We start from the raw sequence: 27411 nt of genomic DNA on the forward strand, positions 1-27411 counted from the left end.
AGTCTGTTTTTTTTATGGTGGTTTTGTAGCAGTGGCTTCTTCCTTGCTGAGCAGGCTTTCAGGTTATGTCGATATAGGACTCATTTTACTGTGGATATTGATACTTGTCTACCTGTTTCCTCCAGCATCTTCACAAGGTCCTTTGCTGTTGTTCTGGGACTGATTCGTACCAAACTACGTTCATCTCTAGGAGACAGAATGCATCTCCTTCCTGAGCGGTATGATTGCTGCGTGGTCCCATGGTGTTTATACTTGCGTACTACTGTTTGTACAGATGAACATGGTACCTTCAGGCGTTTGGAAATTGCTCCCAAGGATGTTGTGAAGGTCCACAATTTTTTTTTGTTTTTTTTTGTTTTTGTTTTTGTTTTTTTTTGAGGTCTTGGCTGATTTCTTTTGATTTTCCAATGATGTCAAGCAAAGAGGCACTGAGTTTGAAGGCAGGCCTTAAAATACATCCACAGGTACACCTCCAATTGACTCAAATTAGCCTATCAGAAGCTAATTGGCTAATTGCCTAAAGGCTTGACATCATTTTCTGGAATTTTCCAAGCTGCTAAAAGGCACAGTTAACTTAGTTTATGTAAACTTCTGACCTGTTGGAATTGTGATAGTCAATTAAAAGTGAAACAATCTGTCTGTAAACAATTGTTGGAAAAATTGCTCTTGTCATGCACAAAGTAGATGTCCTAAATGACTTGCCAAAACTATAGTTTGCTAATATGAAATCTGTGAAGTGGTTAAAAAATTAGTTTTAATGACTTCAACCTAAGTGTATGTAAACTTCTGACTTCAATTGTGTATATATATATATATATATATACACACTGATGGTCAAACGTTTGGATAATGTACAGATTTTGCTCGTATGGAAAGAATTGGTACTTTTATTCACCAAAGTGGCATTCAACTGATCACAATGTATAGTCAGGACATTAATAACGTGAAAAATTACTATTACAATTTGAAAAAAATGTTCAGAACTTCTTAAACTACTACAAAGGTTTCTCATCAAAAAATCCTCCATGTGCAGCAATGACAGCTTTGCAGATCCTTGGCATTCTAGCTGTCAGTTTGTCCAGATACTCAGGTGACATTTCACCCCACGCTCCCTGTAGCACTTGCCATAGTTGTGGCTGTCTTGTCGGGCACTTCTCACGCACCTTACAGTCTAGCTGATCCCACAAAAGCTCAATGGGTTTAAGATCCATAACACCCTTTTCCTATAATCTGTTGTCCGATATCTGTGTTTCTTTGCCCACTCTTACCTTTTCTTTTTGTTTTTCTGTTTCAAAAGTGGCTTTTTCTTTGCAATTCTTCCCATAAGGCCTGCACCCTTGAGTCTTCTCTTTACTGTTGTACATGAAACTGGTGTTGAGTGGGTAGAATTCAATGAAGCTGTCAGCTGAGGACATGTGAGGCGTCTATTTCTCAAACTAGAGACTCTGATGTACTTATCCTCTTGTTTAGTTCCACATCTCTTTCTGTCCTTGTTAGAGCCAGTTGTCCAGTCTTTGTAGACTGTAGTGTACACCTTTGTATGAAATCTTCAGTTTTTTGGCAATTTCAAGCATTATATAGCCTTCATTCCTCAAAACAATGATTGACTGATGAGTTTCTAGAGAAAGCTGTTTCTTTTTTGCCATTTTTTACCTAATATTGACAATACACAAAGACAATATTAAGCTTCATTTAACGAACCAGATAGCTTTAAACTGTGTTTGATATAATGGCAAGTGATTTTCTAGTACCAAATTAGCAATTTAGCATGATTACTCAAGAATAAGGTGTTGACAAAGCAGTCTGGTGGTAGACTGAAGAAGTGCAAGAGGCGATCAAAGCAAAGAACAGGGCTTACAAGACCTGGTTCCAAACGCATCTGCCCGCTGACCTCGACCGAGACAAGTCCCTCAAGTCGACGGCGAAACAGGCAGTGGCCTGAAACACCTCGACGAGCTGTACAACCAGCTGGACACACCAGAGGGGCCAAACAAGATCTACCGCCTAGCCAGCTCTTGTCACCAGTCCACACAAGCCATTGCCCAGGTAGCCACCATCAAGGACACCAACCACCGCTTACTACAGAACCCGCCAGCCATTCTTCAGCGATGGCGCAACTACTTCTCAGGGATCTCCAACGAAGAGTTCCAACACCCTCCGATACCCAGCATGGATCCCATCGCTGGACCAGTTCAGCCGATCACCATCACCGAAGTGTCACAGGCTGTCAAGAAGATGAAAAACGGGAAGGCAACTGGACCCGATGACATCCCCGCCGAAGCCTGGAAACTCATGGGGCGCAGAGGCGCAGATATCCTTGCACTACTCTTCAACAAGATCATCGCAAATAACAGGCCTCCCCAGGCTTGGTCAACCAGCGTCACTGTGCCGATCTGGAAAGGCAAGGGGGATGTCAGCGACTGCACCAATTACCGGCCAATCCGACTTCTATGTCACACGATGAAGATATTCGAACGCGTTCTGGACTGCCGACTACGCAGCATCACCAGCATCATGCCAAACCAATGTGGCTTTGTCAAGGGATCCGGAACTACAGATGCCATCCACGCCGACTGCCTGCTCATGGAGAGGCACAGGGAGAAGAACAAACCGGTCCATATGGCCTTCCTCGACCTGGAGAAAGCTTTTGACAGAGTCCCTCACAGCCTCATATGGCGAGCGCTTCGATCGCACCAAATCCCAGAGGAATACGTGCACTGGACCCAACTCCTTTACCAAGACACCACAGAGCAGCGTCCGGTGCCCTGTGGGAACTTCGCCACTGTTTGACATCCGGGTTGGCGTACACCAGGGGTCAGCCCTATCACCCCTGCTCTTCATCCACTGCATGAACACAGCAACGGCCGACATCCAAACGAACCACCCATGGACAATGCTGTACGCCGACGATGTCTTCCTCACCAAAGAGACCCGCCAGGAACTCAACACCCAAGTGCAACAGTGGAATGACCACCTTGGCGAAAGTGGGCTAAAACTCAACCTCGACAAGACGGAGTACATGGAAGGGGGCCCCCAAACCGCTGGCACAGTCACCATAAACGGGAAAGACCTGAAGAAAACGGAACAGTTCAAGTACCTTGGCTCCACCCTCTCGGCCGACGGCGACAGTCTCCCGGGCGCAAGAGCAAGAGTTAACGCCGCCTGGATGAAGTGGCGCCAGGTCACTGGCGTCCTATGCGACCGACGCATGCCCACGCACCTCAAGGCAAAGGTCTACAAGACGGTCATCCGCCCAGTCGCCCTCTATGGAGCAGAATGCTGGCCTGCGACCACCAAGCATGAACAGGCCCTCCACACAATGGAAATGCGTATGCTCAGGTGGACACTGAGACTGACACGACTGGACCACGTTATGAACGAGGACGTCAGCAAGATTATGGGAGTGGCACCGATCACGGAGAAGATGAAAGAAGCTCGCCTCCGAAGGTATGGCCATGTGACCCGAAGCGAGGAGGAGTCAGTGGTAAGAAGAGCATTACGGCTCAGCCCCGATTGAAAACGGCAGCGCGGGCGACCAAAGACGAGGTGGATGGATCGAATCAAGGAAGATATGAAGCACGTCGATGTCGCCCCCAAGGATGCCCTGGATCGGAGAAAGTGGAGAACGGCTTGCCGGAAAGCGGACCCTGCACTTATGCGGGAAAAACGCTAGGGAGAAGAAGACTCAAGGATAAGGTTTTGGAGTGATGGCTGCTGGAAATGGGACCTGTCTAGATTTGATCAAAAATTACTTTTTTCAAATATTGATGGTGCTGTTTTTTACATCAGTAATGTCCTGACTATACTTTATGATAAGCTGAATGCCACCTTGGTGAATTAAAGTACCAATTTCCTTCTGAAACAGCAAAATCTGTACATTATTGTAAACATATATGCAAATTGTTGGCCGCCAGTGTAAATCACGACGAAGCGTCTGTCCCATCGTGAACTTCCTGTTTCTCAACCCTCAGCTGCCAAAACTGCAGTACAATATTAGCCAAGGTCTGATATTCCACGTTTATGTGTAAATTATAACATTAAAACACTGAGGCTCTTCAAGAGTGTGTGTGCTTGATAGAGGCTGCGTTTGTGTTGTCATAGGAATGAGGTGCCGAAAGGCCTCAGATGTGGTTGATTGGGCTCCTCTGGTCTTGGGTCTGCTGATGCTCTTGAAACAGTTTCACTCCAGATATTCTCAACAGTTCCTGGCTCTGATTGGCCAGTTTATTCGCTCCATAATGGAGCAGTGCACAAGGTATTTCACTTTAGTATGCGGCAATGGAAGGGTGAATCTCATGAAAACATGTCCAGAAAAATGAGACATTATATTTGCATAAAGAAAACTATTTTAGGACCATTAAGAATTTTTTTTTTTCATGACAATAAAGAAATTTTCCTCCCAATTTCTCATATTGCTTTCTGATATTATACTTGTTTTTTTTTGTAATTCACATTATTTTCAATGATTATTTTCAGTATATTCTTATTGCTTTAACAATATTTTATTTTATTTTTTGTACTTTTTTTTTTTTTTTTAACATTTTTTATGTTTTATTTGAATCAAGGCAGTACAACAAACACTACCAACACATGTAAATAATTTAAAGTTTAGAAATACATAATTTTTTCCATTACAGTAATGAGAATTGGGGTGGGGAAATGTGCTTAAGTGTCGTGAAAATAGTCACAATGCATTAAAAATAAAAAAATAAAAGAATAAGGTTGCATTTGTTAACATGAGTAAATCCATTAGGTATCATGAATTAACAATGAACAATATCTTTTTTTTTTTTTTTTTTCAGTATTTATGAATAATTGTTAATGTTAGGTAATAAAAATACAATTGTTCATTGTTAGTTCATGATATTTCATAGTGCATTATCTAATGTTAACAATTACAACTTTTGATTTTAAAAGTGATAGTATATGTTGAAATTAAAATGAACCAAGATTAATAAATTCTGTAAAAGTATTGTTCATTTTTAGTTCATGTTCAACTAATGTTGTTTGTTAATGTTAACAAATGTAACTTTATTTTAAAGTTTTAAATACTTTTCTTTATGGAAAATATATATCTTTTAAAATATAATTTGTGCACTTTTCTGCATGATATTGACTGAAATGCTGAGCAGTGTTCGTCTCTTCCTTACAGCCAGAAAATTCCAGATATGCCTTCAGATGTAGTTGGAGCATTAATGTTTCTGGAAGACTATGTGCAGTACACTAAACTGCCCAGAAAGATTGGAAATATTGAGATATTTAATATTAATTTTATTTAAAAGACAAATATTCTAATAGAAAAATTATTTGGGGTTTTGAAAGCATTGTCTTTTTTCTTCTTTTTTTCAGGTGGCCGAAGCTCATGTGCCAAGTTTCATTTTTGATGAATTCAGGACTTTGATACCATTTGTCTTTCTCTGAAAGCACTAATGAAAAAATATGTGAGCAATTAGCATTTTGTAACATTTTAATTGCTCTTTGGTAATACTGTGTAGCTGTTGTAATTTGGTGTAATCAAATACCACAATGTGTATGTAACTCTATAATCTTTGCAAAATGAAGCACCTTCAAACAAAGAATAAGAATGTTTTCTAGTAAAGCAGTAAGCCACAAAAGGGTATGCTTTACAGTGGTTAATGGTAAGGGATATTTTTTGGCAAGACACAAACCGGAATGTCTAAAACACACTTAACCATGGTAAACTCATTGTAACGCATGGCTTCAAGTGGCTTATTGCTTTTATATTAAACGGTTGCAACATCCAATCAAAATTTAGAGTCAGAACCATTTTAACCAGCTAATAATACTGAACACATACACTAAAACACACTTAAACTTTTTGAACACAACACACACACACACAAGAGACATTATTTGAATGAAAGTTTTACTTTATCTTAAATATATTACAATACTGAATGGATACTGTATGAAAAAAATGAGCTTTATCATTTAATTGTCAATCTATGTACAGCACACAATGTAAGAAAACAGCCATGAAGAAAACAAACACTGTGTACACTGTCAGATGCGAACAGAAGAGAAATAACAGAGTGTGTGACAGCTGTTGAATTAGCATAAGGCATTAAAAAAGACCCAAAATGTACAATTTCACTACTGAAACCAATCTGTGTTAAAAATCATTATTCACTTCCAGTTAACACTGTCCTATATTTGTAAGTTGGTTCAGGATGTGTGTGAATGTGATCCCAGTATAAATGATCTGGACCCGTTTGGTGAGTGTAAATATGAATTTTCCTACATACATTCAAAAGCATTTGGTTTTATCCTCCAGTCACTGCACTGACAAGTCTAAACAAATACAGTTTTAAAATGACAGTGACCAAGGGTGTAGATTTGGCTTGAACTTTGGGGGGGTTGCAACTTGAAGCATTTACATATTTCCATTGATCATGGTATAAATATTGAGGGGGATGTACTTGCTTGTTTTGATTATTGGGGGGGGGGGTTACCCCCTGGAATCTACGCCCCTGACAGTGACTGGCATCAGGATGAGACTCGTGTTTGACTGAAACAGCATCTCTCCACCTGAGAGTTTATTCCAGTGTGAGCTGTAAAGACTGCTTTTTTTACGGAGAGATCAGGGTCATAGTGAGCTGAGAGTATTGCTTCAGATGGTCAGTTATTATGGCCTTAATTAAATGAAGCAATTCCGATGGCATTGAATGTATTTCTGCACGTAAACTGCAGCTACAAACACATAAACAGGGCAGCAGTGACCCACATGGTGTACAAAGGCGACCTGTTTACGAAACAATAAAAAATATTTAGCTAAACCTCAGTTTGCTCAAAAACCTATTGCAGTAGTAATCATTCTAAAGCACTTAATTGTTGTTGGGATTAAATATGTACAGGTAACAATACTGGGGAGGAAAAGACTTTACAAAGTTACCTTAAAAATACTTCATATGCATCATGGCAATGTTTTCTGATGTTACTTGTGGGTTACAGGCAGAGTGCAAAAAATCAGTGCAGACAGATCAAACGCACAGTAGGCTATGTACAGATGAAAACTACCATTACTAATACAATACTGAATGCAAAAGTAATCTATCAAGGCTGAATGGTCATTTGACCAAGTTTTATGAGGGATACTGAAGAGTTTCTCAATGTAAAATAGTGTCGAGCTGTAAACAAATGGCAAATATGTTTACCAAGTAATGGGCATCAATCATGAAACATGAGAACATTTCTGTGGACGAAGAATGAAGAATAGTTTTACGAGCAATTTAGAATTTTCACTGAAATTCATTCTACTCATGTTTAATCAAAAAAAAAAAAAAATCTTAATATGTCATTTATTTGTCCATAAAAGTATAACGTTCTCGTTAATAATTTAACTGAACTCAAAGGAAACATATGTAGTTTTACATTTACTAGTCTCCAGGTTTAGTTTTTGTGTACAGCGTTTCCATCTCTACTATAATCTATGACAAACCATGATTTGCCAATTTCTACTTCATTTTCTTGAATTCTTGTAATTCTTGTTAACTTTATGTTCTGTATATGCAAAATTGTTCCTCTTCAGCAGAAATCTAAAAATTCATTGTCATTTCCATGACAATGGCAGCATGTTTCACAATAAGCAAAGTACCTAAAACAATCAGCTAAAATCACATTCCTTACGCTTACGAGAGAATTATAAATGACGTGAGATGATGAAAAAATGAAATAATTACATTCTGCTGTGAGCATGAGGGAAAATAAACTCTTTCAAACAAACAGAGACAAACTAAGACCTTGTGCACGTTACAAGACAGAAGTTCTTCGCCCTGCGCATATTTCTTGTTTTCAGTCATGTTGTCACAGCTAAGGTGTGGACTTGACACAACTAATCGCAAGCTACTGAAGCTGTATCAGTTACAAGGTCGTTCTTCTCCCAGACTGTTCCTGAAGTTGTCTAATGACTGACCAATCAACAAACAGAATTTCAGATCATTATGATATAGGCATTACATTTTAGCGTGCCTCCTATCAATGTTTTAAGAAAGGAAATATCTGTGAACTACAAATACCCCTCGTCTCGTTCCATACACAAATGTTTTCTTTTTTCTATTGTAAACAAAACTTATTTTTGATGGTTAGGTTTAGAGTTTGGGTAAGGGGTTGGACTTTATGTTTAGGTTTGTGTTAGGACTCTAACTTTGAAAAAAATCATAATAATAGTTTGTTGGTTCATTTATTTTTCTGAAACATGATTACTTATTTTGCAATCTTGTGATATTATTATGAGTTTACGAGTTTATTTATGTGTTAATACTTAACATGTTAAGGGAATATACCGGGTTCAATACAAGTGAAGCTCAGTCGACAGCATTTGTAGCATAATGTGGATTACTACAAAATGTAATTGTCTTGTCCCCCCTTTTCTTACAATGGAAATGTATGGGGCCAATCCGTTAATGTTAAAATCAGGGACTAAAAACAAAATGTTTTTCATTTCGGTTCATTCTGAGCAAAAACTGTATTTTTTTCATTCTGGTTCAGAATTTCCGCAGTCACCTTTCCAAATGGTAACCAATTAGAACAAAATAAAGAACGGTTAATTACATTCTTTTTTAAATGACAGTACTCTACGTTAAGGGATCGGTGAAATATCAATTGTAGGGTTGCCAGATCTCGCAAAAGAAACAAGCGACCTGGTCTGGAATAACCATTTTTGCTTTTTTTTTTTTTTTTTTAAAGAAAAGGAGTGACAAATCAGAATACTTTTTTGTGGTAATCAACATTATGCCACAAAAGCTGTCAATGAACCTGGAATATCTTTTTAATCATTTTTGCATTGAATGGAAATTTGCTGTTGCTCGTAGCAGCTCTCTTGAGACAGTACATGAAAACTGGCCAGTAAGATGTCAAACAAGTTTTTTTTTTCCAAGAGTTTTATCATAACATCTGTGACAACAAAATCTTAATTGGAACATGATGGAAGTGCACACACTAAAGAAAGTTGGTTTGCTTTTTACTTAAAATTTCTGTCTAGGTCTGCTAGGCTTAAGGGGATTTGAGATGAATTTTGGAAATTTAGGAAGACAATCACAGGACAAACTCTCTAAAGCAGAAGAACATTTCTGCCACGCTCTCCACAACCAAACATGAAACCGAAAAATACTACAATCTCACATTTCAATTGGTGTTTCTGCATTATATGACATATGTACAAAATTCGCTGAGAAAATGTGACTGTAGGAACTGTGATGAGAACTTGGAAGGATGTTTAAAACATAAACAAATCTTACCAGCCTACAGAGCTGTCCTCCAATACATGCGGCCCCCTTGAGTGAAATATCTTCAAACATTTTTACATTATTACACTACAAGGAATCGATAAACATGTTTTCTCATGCATACAGCAGTAGGTTCTACAGTGACAGCGTGCTTTCAAAACAAAGTTACTTCCTGCTCTTATACGAGCTTCTTGCACCTGGGCAATTACGGCACCAATCACAAGACAGCATGTGTGTTTGGAGGCGGGGCAGGCCATGGGTCACAATAAGGTGGGGTTAACTGAGGGCACGAGTGGCTGTTGATGCCTGTGTATCTGTTCAGCACAGATGCCACTTCGGGTTTGTCTCGTGATGAAGTCATGTTCCTGAGTCCTTTTTAAGAATGACAGCAGAAATGGGAATGTAATACCGTGCTCTTCAACATCCACGGTGAGACGGCTTCACACCACAAATGCTGAACAGACATCGGAGGAGACCACGCCCAACATTTCCACTCACATTTTTCTGTTTCTCCATTTTAATTCCATATTTTCTTATTGGTTTTTAATTTTCTCATTCATACAAAAGCAGATGAAAATCCTCACAGAGTTTTGCAAACCAGTTTTTTTATATTGATGTTTCCCACAGCTGAAATAAATAACATGAACACATGCTATAATAAATTCTAGTAAATATAATATATAACCAAACAGCTTAGCTGTATTCATCTGAAGAGGCAGTCACACTAGATTCTGACTGAAACACAAATTAAAAGTTAAAAAATACTTGAAAATGTACATAAAATGTACTCCTGGTCTACATTGCAGCTTATTCTTCCCCAAAACTGCCCACTTAGACAGGAAGTCTGACCGACATGAAAAGCAACCAGCCACCTTGATTTGTTTTTACGTTCCATTTTGGGGCGGGTAAATCTGAAAAAATGACCCACAAAAGACCTTTTTCACACTCTGGGTTTTGGAATGCGGAAGTAAATGTTTGCAGAGTAAACTTCGACAGCGGTGAATGGGAGTGAAAGGGAGATTCCAACAAATATTATTTTCACTTACCCATTTGCTTCAAGAGCAAAAGAAAAAGTCTACTATTACATTTGAATGACTTTCCAGAAGAGGAAAAAAATAGAAAGTGGTGGATTAAGACCAAGTCAGATGGGAAAAGATGCCAAATTTACTGTCACTCTCTCAGCAGCTGTAAATGAAGCCATCTCGCAGCTGTGGTAATTAATTTCTTAAAACTAATTCCAGAGTAATATAACACAAAGCATAATGTTATGAACTTAGACAATATTTACAAAATTATCATATAAAAAGTTTGCTAAATTTACGCTGCTAAATAAGGCGGAAACGCGTCTTCACAGTCTGTGAAAAAGTGTATAGTAGACTGGCTTGCCATCTGAAGGCTGGATTACAGTACAGGACTTATAGAAAAATACTATACATCACACACTTAATGACTTTGAAAATTCACTAAAGACAACAACTGGGCATATCACACCAAACAAATGGAGATCTCACACTACCTAACTGTCAAGTTGATCCAATCTGATTACAAACACGTAGACACACACACCCTCCTGTTCTAGGAGCCGAATGACAGATGTACACAAACATCTGCCGTGCAAGTCCGAGTCGGAGGACTAAAAGATTTTCTCTGTAGTCATGGATAGTTGGCTCAAAAATAGAAAACATTGTTTGATATCTTACGACGAGATGGAATCATAGTTGGAGGCAGTGGTGGACAGTAACAAAGTATTTTTACTTCATTACTGTACTTAAGTACATTTTTCAGGTATCTGTACTTTATCAGATTATTTTTATTTTAGGAAACTTTTACTTCACTACATTCAAAAGCATAAAATCTTACATTTTGCTCCACTACATTTAAAAAAAATGTACTACTCTGAAATTAATAAATAGCATTAAATAAAAATAGACTAGTAGGTCTTGTTCTCGCGACACTTTAACCATAACCCAGCAACAAATGCAGACTCGCAAGAGTTTCTGCATAACGAGGGTTACCGTTCAGATATCTACAGTTTTCCTGAGCAACCACTGGGCGGTGCCATGATGATTCTAATTGCCTGTTTCCTATTTCTGGTCTCGAGACGCCAAGTAAAAACTTCCAAAACGAGCGATCCAGAGGAGAACAACCATTTAAGTGTTACTAGGAGTAAAAATGAATTTCAGGCTCAACTTGTGCAGTAGCTGGCTGTCATAACAACTCTAAATTGTTATGAATATGAAATATTGAATATTTAATGATATCAGCATAACTAACCTCGGACCATCGCTTCATGTCATCTACAAACTCAGGTGAGGCACTATCTATAAGAAAAACGGTAATCTCGACTGTGAAGTATCAGCATGTTTTTTGACAATTTTTACAAATGTAATACCTTAAACATTACATTAACTGCTAAGAATATATGCCAATGCGAGTGAAAACACTGGACACTGGAAACTGAAAACAGTCAAATCGTGGAACACTTCCGTGTTCAGGAAAAAGGTGGATAGCATTGCCTAATGCATTTGAGAGCATTTTTAAATGTCTTCTGTGCCTGCCTAGCAAAATATACGATGATGGTATCAGCTTTCATGAACTCGCCATCAAACTTGAAAAACACATCAAGGTAAGTAATTTTTAATATTATATTAATAAAACTGACACGAATGTACTTGCTTGCTAGCAGTAATCTTAAATGCACTCTGGCCAATGCAAATTAGGTTGCAGGGTAACATAGGATATATAGAGAGAGCTATATAAAGAGCAGTGAAAAGTTTATTAGGCCTATTTCTCTTTATATGTCAAAGAAAATATATTAATCTCTGTTTTAGGAATGATCAAATCATAAAATAAATAGCAAGACTAAAACATGAAACCAGATTTGTCTAGCTTTAATGCAATCTACAATCTCATCTGTTTAGCGTCTTCGGTCATTACAACGATTCAGATTATTAAACACATACTGACCTAGCGGGGTATGTTGTCCTTAAATTTTTTAAACAGTAAAACAATCATGAAGCACAAAATTATTGATAAAATAGCAAATATGTACTAACTGGCAATTCACAAAGAAAAAAAAAAACATTGTTTTGCCAAAAGATATCGTAATAAATAAAATTAACAATAAACAATTTGAAACACACAATCTGCACTGACCTGACATTTATGAAGAATACTCTTCTTGAGAACACAGGTGAAACTTTTGGTTAATGTCTTCATTATTGAAGACCCTTGCTTTAATGTATGGCAGTATGGTTTTATAATATGAATAATCATATAACTCAAATAACCATACTGTACCATTGCATTCACAAAGTTGCATTCGTTTAACCATACTACTGTTGTATTGTTTAGTACGGTGCTGTCATTTTACAATTTAAATGTAAAAATGTTATGTTGAATGACTCCTTTTCAAGTATGAAACACACATACAGTCAGGAAAGTGCCACACACACACACACACACACACACACACTCACACACACACACACACAGTGTTATTGTGTATGGCAGTTTTACTTAATAAAAAGCTCTAAACTATCTGTGTGCCTGTGACATTAGACTACTCTCTCCTTAAATTTAAATGAGCAGGAGGATACTGCATATTGAATTGCAAAAAATATTAAACAAAAGCCTTAAAGGGATAGATCACCCAAAAATGAGAATTTTCTTTTAATTTATTCATCCCAGATGTGGATGACTTTCTTCTGCAGAACACAAACAAAGATTTTTAGAAGAATATTTCAGCTCTGTAGGTCCATACAATGCAAGTAAATGGTGGCCAGAACTTTGAAGCTCTAAAAACCACTTAAAGGCAGCATAAAAGTAATCCATACGACTCCAGTGGTTTAATCCATGCCTTCGGAAGTGATATGGTAGGTGTGGGTAAGAAACAGATCAATATTTAAGTCCTTTTTTACTATAAATTCTCCTCCCTGCCCAGAAGGTGGCCATATGCACAAAGAATGTGAATCGCCAAAAACAAAAGAAAAAGAAAGTGAAAGTGGAAATTTATAGTAAAAATAATTAAATAATGCTCTATTTCTCACTCACACTTATCATATCTCTTCTGAAGAAATGGATTTAAACACTGACGTCATCTGGATTACTTTTATGCTGCCTTAATGTGCTCTTGGAGCCTCAACATTCTGGCCACCATTCACTTGCACTGTATGGAACTACAGAGCTGAGATATTCTTCTACAAATCTTTGTTTGTGTTCTGCAGAAGAAAGAAAGTCATACACATCTGGGATAGTGTGAGGGTGAATAAATGATGAGAGAATTTTCATTTTGAGGTAACTATCCCTTTAATAGACCAGTACTTTTGATACTTAAGTATATTTGAAAGCAAATACTTTTGTAATTTTACTCAAGTGGACATTTTAAAGGAGTAATTTCACTTTAACTAGAGTAATATTTCATCAGGGTATCTGTACTTTTACTCAACTACAGGATTAGTGTACTTTGTCCACTACTGGTTGGAGATCATATACTACGCGACTGTTGGTGAAATCTGTCAACTGTTTTTATCTATTTTTATCCATCATACTTGTTTTATTTCGAAAGTACTAGGGCTACATTCAGTTTTAACTGTTTGCTGCAATAACTGACAATTCTGCTCTAAGTGTACTGTTTTCACTTCAATTAAATGCATGTATATTTGGCAGAAACGATGCGTCGCTTTTTACGTGGTTTCTTTTTGCGCTTTATTATCATGCAGTAACACACTGACATAAAGATTTATGTATGCAGGCATGAAATCAGAGACTCTCCACTCAAAATCCAAACACAAGTGGTCAAAAGAGATGCATAATACCAGCTGTAGGCTAAATGGTGATGGCGCCTGTCCGCTTGTGATTGGATCACCCGAAACGCATCTTTAATCTTAGGCAATTAACAGGGCACGCACGCACACACAGTGGGAGAGTGAGAGAGAGTGAAGTCAGAACTTATGCACTAAAATGGTTCCCTTGTTTCTTTTATATCTGTCAAAATGACAAAGAGCATTTGGAATTATTAAAAGAATTGGTAAATGACAGAGAATTTTCGGTTAATGCAACTCCTGGCTCCAACTATACGATCGCACATATATTAAAGAGATAGTTCACCCAAAATTGAAAATTCTCTCATCATTTACTCAACCTCATGCCAACGCAGATGTTTTTAGAAGAATATCTCAACTGCGTAGGTCCATACAATGCAAGTGAATCATGACCAGAACTTTGAAGCTCCAGAAGTCACATAAAAGCAGCATAAAAGTAATTCATAAGACTCCAGTGGTTAAATCCATGTCTTCAGTAGTGATATAATAGGTGTGGGTGAGAGACAGATCAATATTTAAGTCCTTTTTTCTATAAATCTCCACCTTTACCAGCCCTGACCAGTTGGTGGCGACATGCACAAAGAATGCAAATCACCAAAAACAAAAGAAGAGTGTGAAAGTGAAAGTGGAGATTGATAGTTAAAAAAGACTTAAATATTGATCTGTTTCTAACCCACACCTATTATATCACTACTGAAGACATGGATTTAACCACTGGAGTCTTATGGATAACTTTTATGCTGCCTTTATGTTACTTTTGGAGCTTCAAAGTTCTGGAGACCATTCACTTGCATTGTATGGACCTACAGAGCTGAGATACGTTTATAAAAATCTTTATTTGTGCTCTGCGGAAGAAAGAAAGTCATACATATCTGGGATGGCAGGAGGGTAAATGATAAGTCAATTTTTATTTTGGGTAACCTATCCCTTTAAAGGAAGTAAAAACTTTTGCAGAAATAAAGTGTGACTGCCCCTTGAGAAACAAAAGAGATAATCATAACTTCTGATGAAATTGACTAAATTGTCCTATTGTGTTGAATGACAAGTGCCAAATTACATTGAAGTGATGTAACTGAACTTCCTATCTTACCCTGGCACTCTGTCTGTTGGCCTTCCTCTCCTCATCTGGGAGTGGAGGCATGGGGTAGGGGTATCTCCGGCTGGAGGCAATGGAGCCCGTTGAAGAAGTGGGCGATTTGGCCGGTGACAGCGTCCTGAGGGATCAGAGAGATGCAATATTAGAACTGATGTGCCTTAACAGGATTACAGCATCAAAGGTCAGAGCAAACATGGAGCTGTCACCTTTGACCCCTTTTAAGAGGTCAGAGGGAGGGTTTCCACTGCAAGCAATCATCCAAATATCCAAAATCACTGACTTCATCAGTCCTTGCCAAAAATACCCACTGGCTTTTTACTGGAGTAATGCTGGGCAGATACTGTGAGCACATTGTGATGTTTTTAGGACATTTAACAAGCAAACATCCCCGTCGTCATGTGGGTTTACAAACATGGCGGACATGATGAGGTGATCAGGACACACACATGTGAATGTGAGTACATAGAATACGGCAGCCGTATAATGATGATGACATCATAGAGCACAGAAACGTCAAGCGGCACACTTTAAGCTGCAGCTGGTATGCAGAGAGAGCACATTGCATGTGAGAAGGACAGATAAAAATGAAGGAATAAAATTAGCATTTCAACTACAACTATATATTTCAATTACAGTCAATGATTTGGTTTGGTCTTTTGATGTACAGACACAGATACACAAATACAAGAACCTACAGAGAGAACCTGGGTGAATCTCATGAAAACATGTCCAGGTAATATTTCACCCCAAAATGAAAAGAAAATAATAATTAATTATATTTTACATAAAGAAAATTAAGCCTATTTGAGAACCATTAAAATTGTTTGCATTGTGACATTATTTTCATTAGAACTATCATTTATATTTATGCATTTGGCAGACGCTTTTATCCAAAGTGACTTATAGTGCACTCATTACAGGGACAATCCCCTCTGGAGCAACCTGGAGTTAAGTGCCTTGCTCAAGGACACAATGGTGGTGGCTGTGGGGATTGAACTGGCAACCTTCTGCGTACCAGTTCTGTGCTTTAGCCCACTAAGCCACCACCACAAATTGCCTTCACCAAAATATGCCAGAACAGTTTTGGTCCAGAATTTTACATTCTAATTTAACATTCTAATTAGCAATTCTCACATGAGTGGTGGTGGCAAAGTGGACTAAAACACTGAACTGGTAAGCAGAAGGTTGTTGGTTCAATCCCCACAGCTACCACCATTGTGTCCTTGATCAAGACACTTAACTCCAGGTTGCTCCAGGGGGATTGTTCCTGTAATAATTGCACTGTAAGTCACTTTGGATAAAAGCATCTGCAAAATGCATAGATGTAATATGTAAATGTCACATATACTGTATATTTATATATTATATATGTTATGATAATGAGAATATTTTGGTGAGGGAGTTGGGAAGATTAATATACAATGCAAAAATCTTACAGATCCTAAAAATAGTCTTGACATTATTTTTGCAAAATGAAAATAAGAACAAATTCTTATTTCATTCTTTTGATTTTGCAGTGAAAGATTTCGTGAGGTTCATAATCATATGAAAACCATTCCTGGATACTTGCTTGTAATCTCATGATTTTTGACAAGTACATCAAATGATCTATTGATTATCAAATGCCTTCTGTTTCCTTTATAGACAAGTGGTCAATTACACGACTGTATCATGAAGTAAGAATGGAAGATTTCTTAGGACAAATATTTATGGTTCATGATTACAAAATTCCTGTTAAATTCTAGAAATGTTCAAGCATGTACACATACTTTTAAAAATGTTATCTAATATTCAACATAGCAGTTTAGTTTCCAGTGTAACTGTTGATGACACTTTGGAATGGATTAGTAAAAGATCAAAAAGAAACATTGAAATGTTTATTTTTTGGATGTTTTGGGGTTGGTTCTTAGAGTCAGGGCTCTTCAAACCCTAACACTCAGCTGCTATCTCTGAAAAATGATACTTGGATAGAGAAAAGAAAAAAAAAACTCAAGAAGAAAATCGATGAATAAGGGACAGATATAATGCAATCTAATGATGTACCTAATATAAGGTCCTTCCGTGTTTTTATTAACATCTACCCATTTAGTTATATAATACTCTGATTTGATGCAAGGGGTTAAACAAGATGGGCAAGAAGCAACAGTAAGAGAGAGAGAAAGAGAGAGAGAGAGAGAGAGAGAGAGAGAGAGAGAGAGAGAGAGAAAGAAAGAAAGAGATTTAAAAGGGGGAGAAGAGAAAGAAAAGTAGAGATAGGAGAAAGAAGGAAAGGAGCTGGTAAAAGACAGCAGCAGCAGTGACATTCTTTACAGTCCAACATGCAGTTGAGAGACCAGACAGCAGGTCAGACTACATCATGCACACAGATATTATAAAGCTTCTTTGGTTTGAAGGGGTGCAGGAAAAAAGATTAAAGACAACAATTTACTAAATTCTTTACAGCTGCTGTAACATCAGCATCCAATGGACTGGTTTTCCAATGGAAGGGTTATTGCATCCAAAAATTTAATTTGTGTCATCATTTATTCATTCTCATAGCGTTCTAAACCTGAATGACTTTCTTTCTTCCATGACATTTAAAAGTGTAGTCAAGTTTTTACACTGCTCTTTTCCATAAGACAACGGTGAATAGGGATGGAGCCTATCGAGCTTCAAAAATGACAGAGAAGCAATATAGAAGCAGTCCATATGATTCATGTGCTATATTCCAAGTCTTCTGAAGACATTTGATAGCTTTGTGTTAAGACTAGAGAGAAATTTAAAGGGATAGTTCACCCAAAAAGGAAAAATTCTCTCATTATTTACTCAACCTCTTGCCATCCTAGATGTGTTTGACTTTCTTTCTTCTGCTGAACAAAAATGAAGATTTTTAGAAGAATATTTCAGCACCAAAATGCACATAAAGGCAGCATAAAAGTAATCCATAGGATTACAGTGTTTAAATCTATATATTCATATGATAAGTGTGGGTGAGAAACAGATCAATATTTAAGTCCTTTTTAACTGTAAATTCTCCTCCCTGCCCAGTAGGAGGTGATATGAACAAAGAATGCGATTCGCCAAAGACAAAAAAAGAATGTGAAAGTGAAAATAAAAGTGGAGGTTTAAAGTTAAAAAGAACTTGAATATTTATCTGTTTTCAACCCACACTTATCGTATCGCTTCTGAAGATACATAGTTAACCACTGGAGTCTGATAAATTACTTTTATGCTGCCTTTATGTGCTTTTGGAGCTTCATCATTTTGGTACATATTCACTTGCATTGTGAGACTAAACAGAGATGAGATATTCTTCAAAAAAAAAAAAATTGTGTTCAGCAGAAGAAAGAAAGTCATACACATCTTGGGTGGTATGAGGGTGAGTAAATGAGAGAATGGTCATTTTTGGGTTAACTACTCCTTTAAATCTGAATCTGAAACCCATCCGCCATAGCTCTCATATCTCATTCACACTTCAGAAAAACACTTAAAACTTTTGGTCTGTTCCCTCTTTTCTGGAGATTCACAACTGTGGTCACTGTATGCTTTCATTATATGGAAAAGAGCAACATGAACAATCTTCGAAATATCTTCATTTGTGCTCCATAAAAACAAGAAAGTAATAAAGGACTGGAATGACATGAGGGGTGTGTAAATGATGACAGAATTTTCATTTTATGAGTGAACTATTCCTGTAAATTATATTGCAAAATATTTAGCGTTCAGCAGAAGAACTTTCCCAACCAACAAGCTTTTCAAGGTTTAAAGCACTTAGAAGTGTGATGCAGTTTCCTTGAACCTTCAGAAAATATGTAATTTATTATTATTCTAATTTAACATTCTAATGAATATTCAAAGGTAAATGTGTATTATTTGAGCAGGTCAGCTGCTTATTGTTTTTGCTTTCTTTTTACTCAGCTTGTCACAAACGTGCAGCTGAAATAAGAGTGTTGCGTTTGTACAGATAATGATTATTTGTGCAGGTCAGTTTCAGTGCACTGTTCGTTCAAGAGATTAAACAAATGCAGACATCAATGCACACCCAAAACACACAAACATTTACCCCAAAACGTCATATTTTAAAATTGTTTTGCTTTGACTTCTACGCACTGTTGTACTGATACATGATGTAGAGTTTAAGACCCCAGGCAAAGTTAAACGTCCACCCAGTGTTTCTACATCAGCTGTTGAACGGTCAAGAATTATGTCATGTCATTACTATGGCAACACTACATCTCTTACTCTGTGGAGTTGGAACGAGGATGGAATTTCTTTCCCTTGAGCTTCCTACGGGTGCCTGTGATGTTTCCTGCAGTGAGAGAGGAGAAGAACATGTGATATGTAGTCTAGACTAAGACAAATATGACACAAGCACCATCACTAAGGCTGCTTTTACACTGCAAGGCCTAGCACACATCTGCATTCTGACATCTGATTTTTGTCCACTTTGGACATAACCAATTGTGACCAGATGTCAGATACATATTGCATTTTAAACCACATTTGACAGAGGACCAAATAGGTTGCCAAACCTGTTTTTGAAAAAAAAAAAAACAGATCTCATAACTGTTTTTGCTGTTTACATGCATGCAACAAGATCTTTGCCAGATGTTGGGGGAAAAAATTGGAACTGGGTGACAGTGTAAATGTGGCCTCGTTTATGGGCGTGTTACCTTGCCATGAGTTGCTCCTGGGTCGTCCGTTTTCACAGACGTCAGAAATGTGCTTGGCGTCCGGGATTCTTTCACTCCAGGAGTGCGACAGACCGTTAGATCTTTAGACCAAAAAACAGAGAAACAGTCGTCATTTAAGCTAATTTTGATACACTCGCAGAGATTAAAAGTGCTCTGTGCATGAGGAAAATAGATGACTGACAGATGTCACATCACTGTGATGAACAGAACAAACACATTGTGATGAGCATGAGATCATGGAAAAGAAAATGAGACACCAGGAAGACACTGACTTACTTACTGCCCCAGTATTAATGACACAACAGCCTGACAAGAATTTTACAGTCACAAGAGAGACAAAAAGAAAGTTATACCATTTTAAGCAAAAAGTACCACAGGTAAGAATGCATCAAGGAGCAAATAAAAACCTGTAGTTTTCAATAACACTGACTTTTTTGCCAAAGAAACAGTACAATTGGGGCCTGGGTAGCTCAGTTAGTATTGACGCTGACTACCAACCCTGGAGTTGTGAGTTCAAATCCAGGGTGTGCTGAGTGACTCCAGCCAGGTCTACTAAGCAACCAAATTGGCTCGGTTGCTAGGGAGAGTAAAGTCACATGGGGTAACCTCCTCGTGGTCACGATTAGTGGTTCTCACTCTCAATGGGGCACATGGTAAGTTGTGCGTGGATCGCGGAGAGTAGCATGAGCCTCCACATGCGGAGTCTCCGCGGTGTCATGCACAGCGAGCCACGTGATAAGATGCATGGATTGACTGTCTCATAAGCGGAGGCAACCGAGACTTGTCCTCTGCCACCCGGATTGAGGTGAGTAACCGTGCCACCACGAGGACCTACTAAGTAGTGGGAACTGGGCATTCCAAATTGGGAGAAAAAGGGGATAAAAAAATACAATTTATTTAATGAAAATTATGTAATACTTTTAAAAAATGCAGCTGAGTGTCCTAAGCATATACTGTCCTATAGGATAGAAAAATGACAAATGAGGCCTCTTTAATATCTCTCTTTAATATTTAATATCTGTTTTTCCTAGACAGCAATGAAATTAAATGGAGAGCAAATTTAGACTTTTATTTTAAATCTCCTACTTCTCAGATATTTCTCCTGAAAGAACCAGGTAACCTCACATGCTTCTACTTTAGAGTTTCATAAGAGATGTCTTAGCTGTGCTCAGATTAGCCTAAGATACTAAAGTCTGCAATGAAAAGTATTCAGTTTCACTATGATATATACTGTATATACAGGTGCTGGTCATATAATTAGAATATCATCAAAAAGTTGATTTATTTCACTAATTCCATTCAAAAAGTGAAACTTGTATATTATATTCATTCATTACACACAGACTGATATATTTCAAATGTTTATTTCTTTTAATTTTGATGATTATAACTGACAACTAAGGAAAATCCCAAATTCAGTATCTCAGAAAATTAGAATATTGTGAAAAGGTTCAATATTGAAGACACCTGGTGCCACACTCTAATCAGCTAATTAACTCAAAACACCTGCAAAGGCCTTTAAATGGTCTCTCAGTCTAGTTCTGTACGCTACACAATCATGGGGAAGACTGCTGACTTGACAATTGTCCAAAAGACGACCATTGACACGTTGCACAAGGAGGGCAAGACACAAAAGGTCATTGCAAAAGAGGCTGGCTGTTCACAGAGCTCTGTGTCCAAGCACATTAATAGAGAGGCGAAGGGAAGGAAAAGATGTGGTAGAAAAAAAGTGTACAAGCAATAGGGATAACCGCACCCTGGAGAGGATTGTGAAACAAAACCCATTCAAAAATGTGGGGGAGAACCACTACGCACAGACGTATGCAAGACATGGGTTTCAGCTGTCGCATTCCTTGTGTCAAGCCACTCTTGAACAACAGACAGCGTCTGAAGCGTCTCGCCTGGGCTAAAGACAAAAAGGACTGGACTGCTGCTGAGTGGTCCAAAGTTATGAAATTTTGCATTTCCTTTGGAAATCAGGGTCCCAGAGTCTGGAGGAAGAGAGGAGAGGCACACAATCCACGTTGCTTGAGGTCCAATGTAAAGTTTCCACAGTCAGTGATGGTTTGGGGTGCCATCTCATCTGCTGGTGTTGGTCCACTGTGTTTTCTGAGGTCCAAGGTCAACACAGCCGTATACCAGGAAGTTTTAGAGCACTTCATGCTTCCTGCTGCTGACCAACTTTATGGAGATGCAGATTTCATTTTCCAACAAGACTTGGCACCTGCACACAGTGCCAAAGCAACCAGTATCTGGTTTAAGGACCATGGTATCCCTGTTCTTAATTGGCCAGCAAACTCGCCTGACCTTAACCCCATAGAAAATCTATGGGGTATTGTGAAGAGGAAGATGCGATATGCCAGACCCAACAATGCAGAAGAGCTGAAGGCCACTATCAGAGCAACCTGGGCTCTCATAACACCTGAGCAGTGCCACAGACTGATCGACTCCATGCCACGCCGCATTGCTGCAGTAATTCAGGCAAAAGGAGCCCCAACTAAGTATTGAGTGCTGTACATGCTCATACTTTTCATGTTCATACTTTTCAGTTGGCCAAGATTTCTAAAAATCCTTTCTTTGTATTGGTCTTAAGTAATATTCTAATTTTCTGAGATACTGAATTTGGGATTTTCCTTAGTTGTCAGTTATAATCATCAAAATTAAAAGAAATAAACATTTGAAATATATCAGTCTGTGTGTAATGAATGAATATAATATACAAGTTTCACTTTTTGAATGGAATTAGTGAAATAAATCAACTTTTTGATGATATTCTAATTATATGACCAGCACCTGTAGATTCTCAAAGAGCAAATTATCTAAGCATGCTATTAACATTCATATTAAAGCCCCATATTCTAACTGTATGTCAACAATTGTCTCATTTACTTATATTTATATTTCTTTAGGAAAAACATTTTAAACATTACTGATACTTTTGAATGGGACAAAATTAGGAACACTATAAAGTCTCCTGAGCTTTGAAAGAGCAACCTTTCAGTTGGCACTATGTGTTGTGTGTGTTTGTTAGCAGAGTAGGCAAAGCGATGATGATGAAGATGGAGATGAAGCACACCTGAAACCGAACAGAGAGATGTTTTGGCTGATGGAGGGGATAGATGGGGTGAAAGAGCAAGTGTTGATCTGGAGGTGAGACAGGTAAGCAGACCTCTTCTTGGAGCTGCTTCCGGAGTTGGGGCTCACGCCTTGAGGCATGTCACTGTAGAGAGAATCAGCGTCTCCTGGCTTCTTTACGTAATCACCCGGCGGCATTTGCCTGGAAAACAGAAGAGGGTTTGTACTGAAAACTGGGCTGCAATACAGGCCGAGGGTCTCTGACATCCTTGATACATTTCACTACGGTTTTGACATTATTACTCTTTACACAAATAGAACACAGTGATAAGTCCTTATTTGTAAGCTGCTTTGGATAAATGTTAATGTCAACCACATTCTTTCATTGTCTCAAGGATATGTGAGAAGCGCTTGAGTTTGCTAAGGTGTTAAGAGTGTTTTCTAGCAAGTATTTATGTCATTTGCTAGGGTGTTTAGTGGGTCAAAAGAGCTTTCCCCTTAAATCTCTATGATATTCTGGCAACAGTCAAGCCTATCAGATTTTTTCTCCCGTACTATCGTCTTCCAGATGGAAATTGTCCAATCGCTTAGAAAATTAACAGCACAATTGGTGCAGGACAATTTACATGCTGAAGTGTAATATTTATGGTTTGTTCAAATCCCTGATCCTATGATCCTATATATAAGCAATCGTGTTAGTAATGCTTGCTTTGACTAATTAACATTTTCCAATCCTTGTCCGAAGTAACATGCCTAAAGGACACAACAAAAACACTCATAAAATAAAGAGAAAGGTGGACAAACCGACAGAATCTTCTGTGCACGTCAGATTCAACATACTGACGCTGTCTGTAGCTCCTTCATGGGGAGAAAAGAAACACGATGAGTGATAAGCATAAACCTTGAGAGAAAATCATAAAAAGCCTGTTGCAATCACATGTGCATGTAAAATGTCATTTGCAGTTCACAGCAAGTATGAAGTATGATCTGTGATCATATGACTTACTTGTATCCCCATGCGGAAATTCCTAGAATTAGTGTGAGGACCAGGATAGAGCCTGCAATGGCCCCTATGATGATGTTAGTAGTCATAATCCCTGTCAGAGGAATAAAGCAATTAATCCGTAGCTATGGCAACTGTTAACAATGATCTGCGATCGACGGGACAAACCGAAACTAATCTGGAAGTAGTTGAAAATCTACTAGCTTTTGTTTGGCTTGTCAAGTTGACCACATGCCAAAATCTCAATAAAAACAGATAAAGACAGAAAAAAAAAGAAAAACAAAAAATCGATAAAGATTTATAAAACTTTCCATCAACAGAGACTGTATGTTAAAGGCATCCATACAAATCAAATCCACAAAACAGAGAGTCATATGATGGGTTTATAACAACACTGCTAAGCAGATAAACAGGCTGTTAGCTTTCATTCAGACAGTAACACAGAGGAATGATAGGGTGAGTGAGGACACAGAACGACAGACGGAAACAAAGAAGAAATAATCAACAACAAACAACAACTCAAATCTAAACTCACTGTCACTCCAGCAAAAGACATGAGCCTGTCCACAAAAGAATGAGTGCGTAAAAATAAAAACCACGAAACAGAATAATAAAAAGACCAATTAAAAGCATGTGAAATGTGTGTGAATGAACCACTGAACATGAAAATGATAACAGAACAGAACAGTAACAGACTGATGAGGAATAGGGCTTAGTGATAAAGCTAAAATGTAATGTCTCAATATTCTTTCATCCTTTTGATGGTTTTTGATATTTATCTCGATATTTATATTTATTTGCTATTAAAGGCATAGTTTTAAATCCTGTTATCATTTATTCACCCTCATGTTGTTCTTAAACCAGTATGACTTACTTTCTTCCGTGGAACACAAAAGGAGACGTTAGGCAGAATGACTCAGTCACCTCAGTCACCATTCATTTGTATGGAAAAAAGATGCAATGAAAGTGAATGGTGACTGTTGTTAACATTCTGTCTAACATCTCCTTGATTTTTTTTTTTTTCAGGAACCATCATTCCATCATTTCAACAATAAAAAAAAAGGAAAATGTTTTGTTGGATAACCCAGAAAACCTCTTGCAATTCATGCAGCTCTGTGTGAGGTAATGGAGACTCAGAGATGGAGAACATTTGCACACAACCGCCATGTCTGATGTCTCTGAACTCATGTCATAAACTGGTTTGGTAAAGTGTCATGGTTGAGGTTCAATGGGTTGTGGAATTGTGACTGGTTCTGAGAATGCTCTTGAGAGGTGCAGACTGAGGGAGAGCGAGACTTTGGCCTACCTGATGTTTTGGCTGTAGGTCGCACCAGCAAGTAACTCAAACTAGAGGTGGAGTTACAGTCTTCACCTGCCCAGCCCAGGTCACACACACACCTGAGCTCATTACTGCACACCTACAACACACGCATGATCAGATGATATTATTAAATTCTATTTAATTCTAAATCATTTATCTGGCAAAAACAAAAACCAAAAAACTACATCTCAATTAGGGTGACTGCATTAAATTGAACATATAAATGAAATACTAAATACAAGAAAAACAGAATACATCATAATTTGTATAACAGTGTTGAAAACATAGTTATGAATAGCAGCATTTAACTAAATATTTAGCAAAAATATTTCTCTGCAGGATCAGTAAACCATTTATTTATATGAACCAATTTGCTAAAATGAATTGCACTTCCCAGTCAAAAAGTAGCTTGTTGCTGGAAAAGCTAGGGGGTGTAGAGTGTCTCTAAATAAACACAATAAACATGCTGTAATGATGCCCCTATACTGTATGTTATTATTTAATTAGGTTATTAATTAAGTACAAATAGTGTTAGATGCTATTTGCACCCCATCTAACACTATTTGAAGATGCTTTTTGTTGCTATTTACACATAGTGTAAATAAAATCTAACGCTGATTGCACTGTCACGCTGTTGTAGAATTGAGTTAAGTAGCATTGCTTCTTTTATTTAGTTACTCCCTTAAACTGATGATCCACAGACCGCTTACCTACATAGCAATTCAAAGACATATATGCTCAGGTTTGCACACACACACACACGCACACACACTCACACTTACACTCCCAAAACAAACAAACAAACAAACAAACAAACAAACACGTTCTCTCACCCCATGTCCTGAACAGATCAACTTGTCATTAGTGCCAGGACATGTGCTGAAGTTGAATTCCTGCACTGGAAGGCATTTGTGGTTGAAGCAGATCCGATCTGTCCCACATGCAGTTCCATCCTCCACGTAACCCAGATCAGAGTCCCCGTCAATCAGCACATGTCCTCCACTGAAACATTCACACTCACTTCAGGAATCTACACGTGTATGTGTGTAGTTTGTTGACAAGCTAAGCATCAATTAAAAAACCTGAAATGTCTGTGTTTGTATGTGTACCTGCAGTCCAGTGAGGCGCTGTGCTGAGCCACAGAGAACGAGGTCAAACCTCCCTGCAACTCTCCTAGTCTAGGGGCTGGAGAAATGTTGGAGCACAGCAGATATCCACAGTGTACATCCCTGAAAACACAAATACACTCTTTAATCTCTGCCCTAACTTAAATCATCTTACACAACCTTTGTATGCCTTCATAGTGAGATCCATGTACCACAACAGAAGATGATTTTATGTTATGAACTGTAAAACAGTTTTTTATCTTAAAGAACTGAAAGGAGAATTTGTCACTTCCCTGTTATCTGGTGAAAAGTAAAAATGCATTTATTAGTAAAGTAACAAGTAATGTGATTATCGGTCAGACAGAGTAATTAGTAAAGTAATTCAATTACAATCCAGAAAAAATTCATTAGTACAGGGTTTTCACAGTGATGGAAAACCTGTGAGGTCTAGTATTAAGTCCTGAAAAAGTAATGGAAATTCTTATTGTGAATTGGCTAGAAAGTTTATAAAATAATATCTAAAAATCCTTATCCTGTAATCGTGAACCACTGGAAAAAAAAAAATTGGCCAAAAATCTGGGAATCCTATCAGTAATATGTAACTAATTACTTTTGAAGTAACTTCCCCTTCTGTGCTGTATGAAAATCAAACTCACTGTTTTTTGCACTGAATCCAGGTGTCTTTGTCACGTCCGCAGTTGCCCTTCTCTGTACCCTCAATGTTGAGTTTCTCATAGCAGAATTTATTGGCCGATGTTGCTTCTTTAAAGAACCTCAGAACCACAGTAAAATTAACAGAACCATAAAAACATTTAAAACAATTCTAAAAGGATGAAGTGATGTCACTCACTCTCTCCCCAGAGGTATTTGCACTGCCTGTCCTTGGTTTTGCACCTGCCATTGAAACATCGTCCCTGAAATGAGATGAAATTAAGAAATACAGGTCACAGTGACATAAAGAAGCAACGCACAATATAAATAAGAGAGAAATGTGTGAAATTCTACATCTTGCTACATAATTGTAAATTTTCGTTTCAGTTTATATTTGATAACAGTTGACAAACAAAAG

The 27411-nt window shown here is 37.9% G+C and overlaps 1 protein-coding gene and 1 long non-coding RNA gene across 5 annotated transcripts in view; one reads left to right on the forward strand and one right to left on the reverse strand.

Annotated features, from left to right (window-relative positions):
• Positions 1-4059: 4059 nt before the first annotated feature.
• LOC127452740 (uncharacterized) lies at positions 4060-8710 on the forward strand. Its single transcript, XR_007899306.1, has 2 exons — positions 4060-4255; positions 5153-8710. It is a non-coding gene; the product is annotated as an uncharacterized LOC127452740 (long non-coding RNA).
• Positions 5871-27411, reverse strand: part of LOC127452735 (disintegrin and metalloproteinase domain-containing protein 22-like) — a 75648-nt gene continuing 54107 nt past the window's right edge. For 2 of the 4 annotated variants that reach the window (XM_051718393.1, XM_051718392.1), the window contains exons 20-31: positions 27193-27256; positions 26999-27104; positions 26346-26465; positions 26070-26238; positions 25222-25333; positions 23919-24009; positions 23717-23770; positions 22914-23114; positions 19817-19917; positions 19386-19452; positions 15159-15282; positions 5871-9872 (exon numbers count right to left, since the gene is read on the reverse strand). In XM_051718393.1, coding sequence (XP_051574353.1) covers positions 9852-9872; positions 15159-15282; positions 19386-19452; positions 19817-19917; positions 22914-23114; positions 23717-23770; positions 23919-24009; positions 25222-25333; positions 26070-26238; positions 26346-26465; positions 26999-27104; positions 27193-27256 — 1230 coding nt within the window. In that variant the 3' untranslated portion in view covers positions 5871-9851. The remainder of the gene's footprint in view (positions 9873-15158; positions 15283-19385; positions 19453-19816; positions 19918-22913; positions 23115-23716; positions 23771-23918; positions 24010-25221; positions 25334-26069; positions 26239-26345; positions 26466-26998; positions 27105-27192; positions 27257-27411) is intronic. The other 2 variants (XM_051718395.1, XM_051718394.1) reach the window with 1 other exon arrangement.

This window comes from Myxocyprinus asiaticus, chromosome 15 (genome assembly GCF_019703515.2).
Source record: "Myxocyprinus asiaticus isolate MX2 ecotype Aquarium Trade chromosome 15, UBuf_Myxa_2, whole genome shotgun sequence".
NCBI lineage: Eukaryota > Metazoa > Chordata > Actinopteri > Cypriniformes > Catostomidae > Myxocyprinus > Myxocyprinus asiaticus.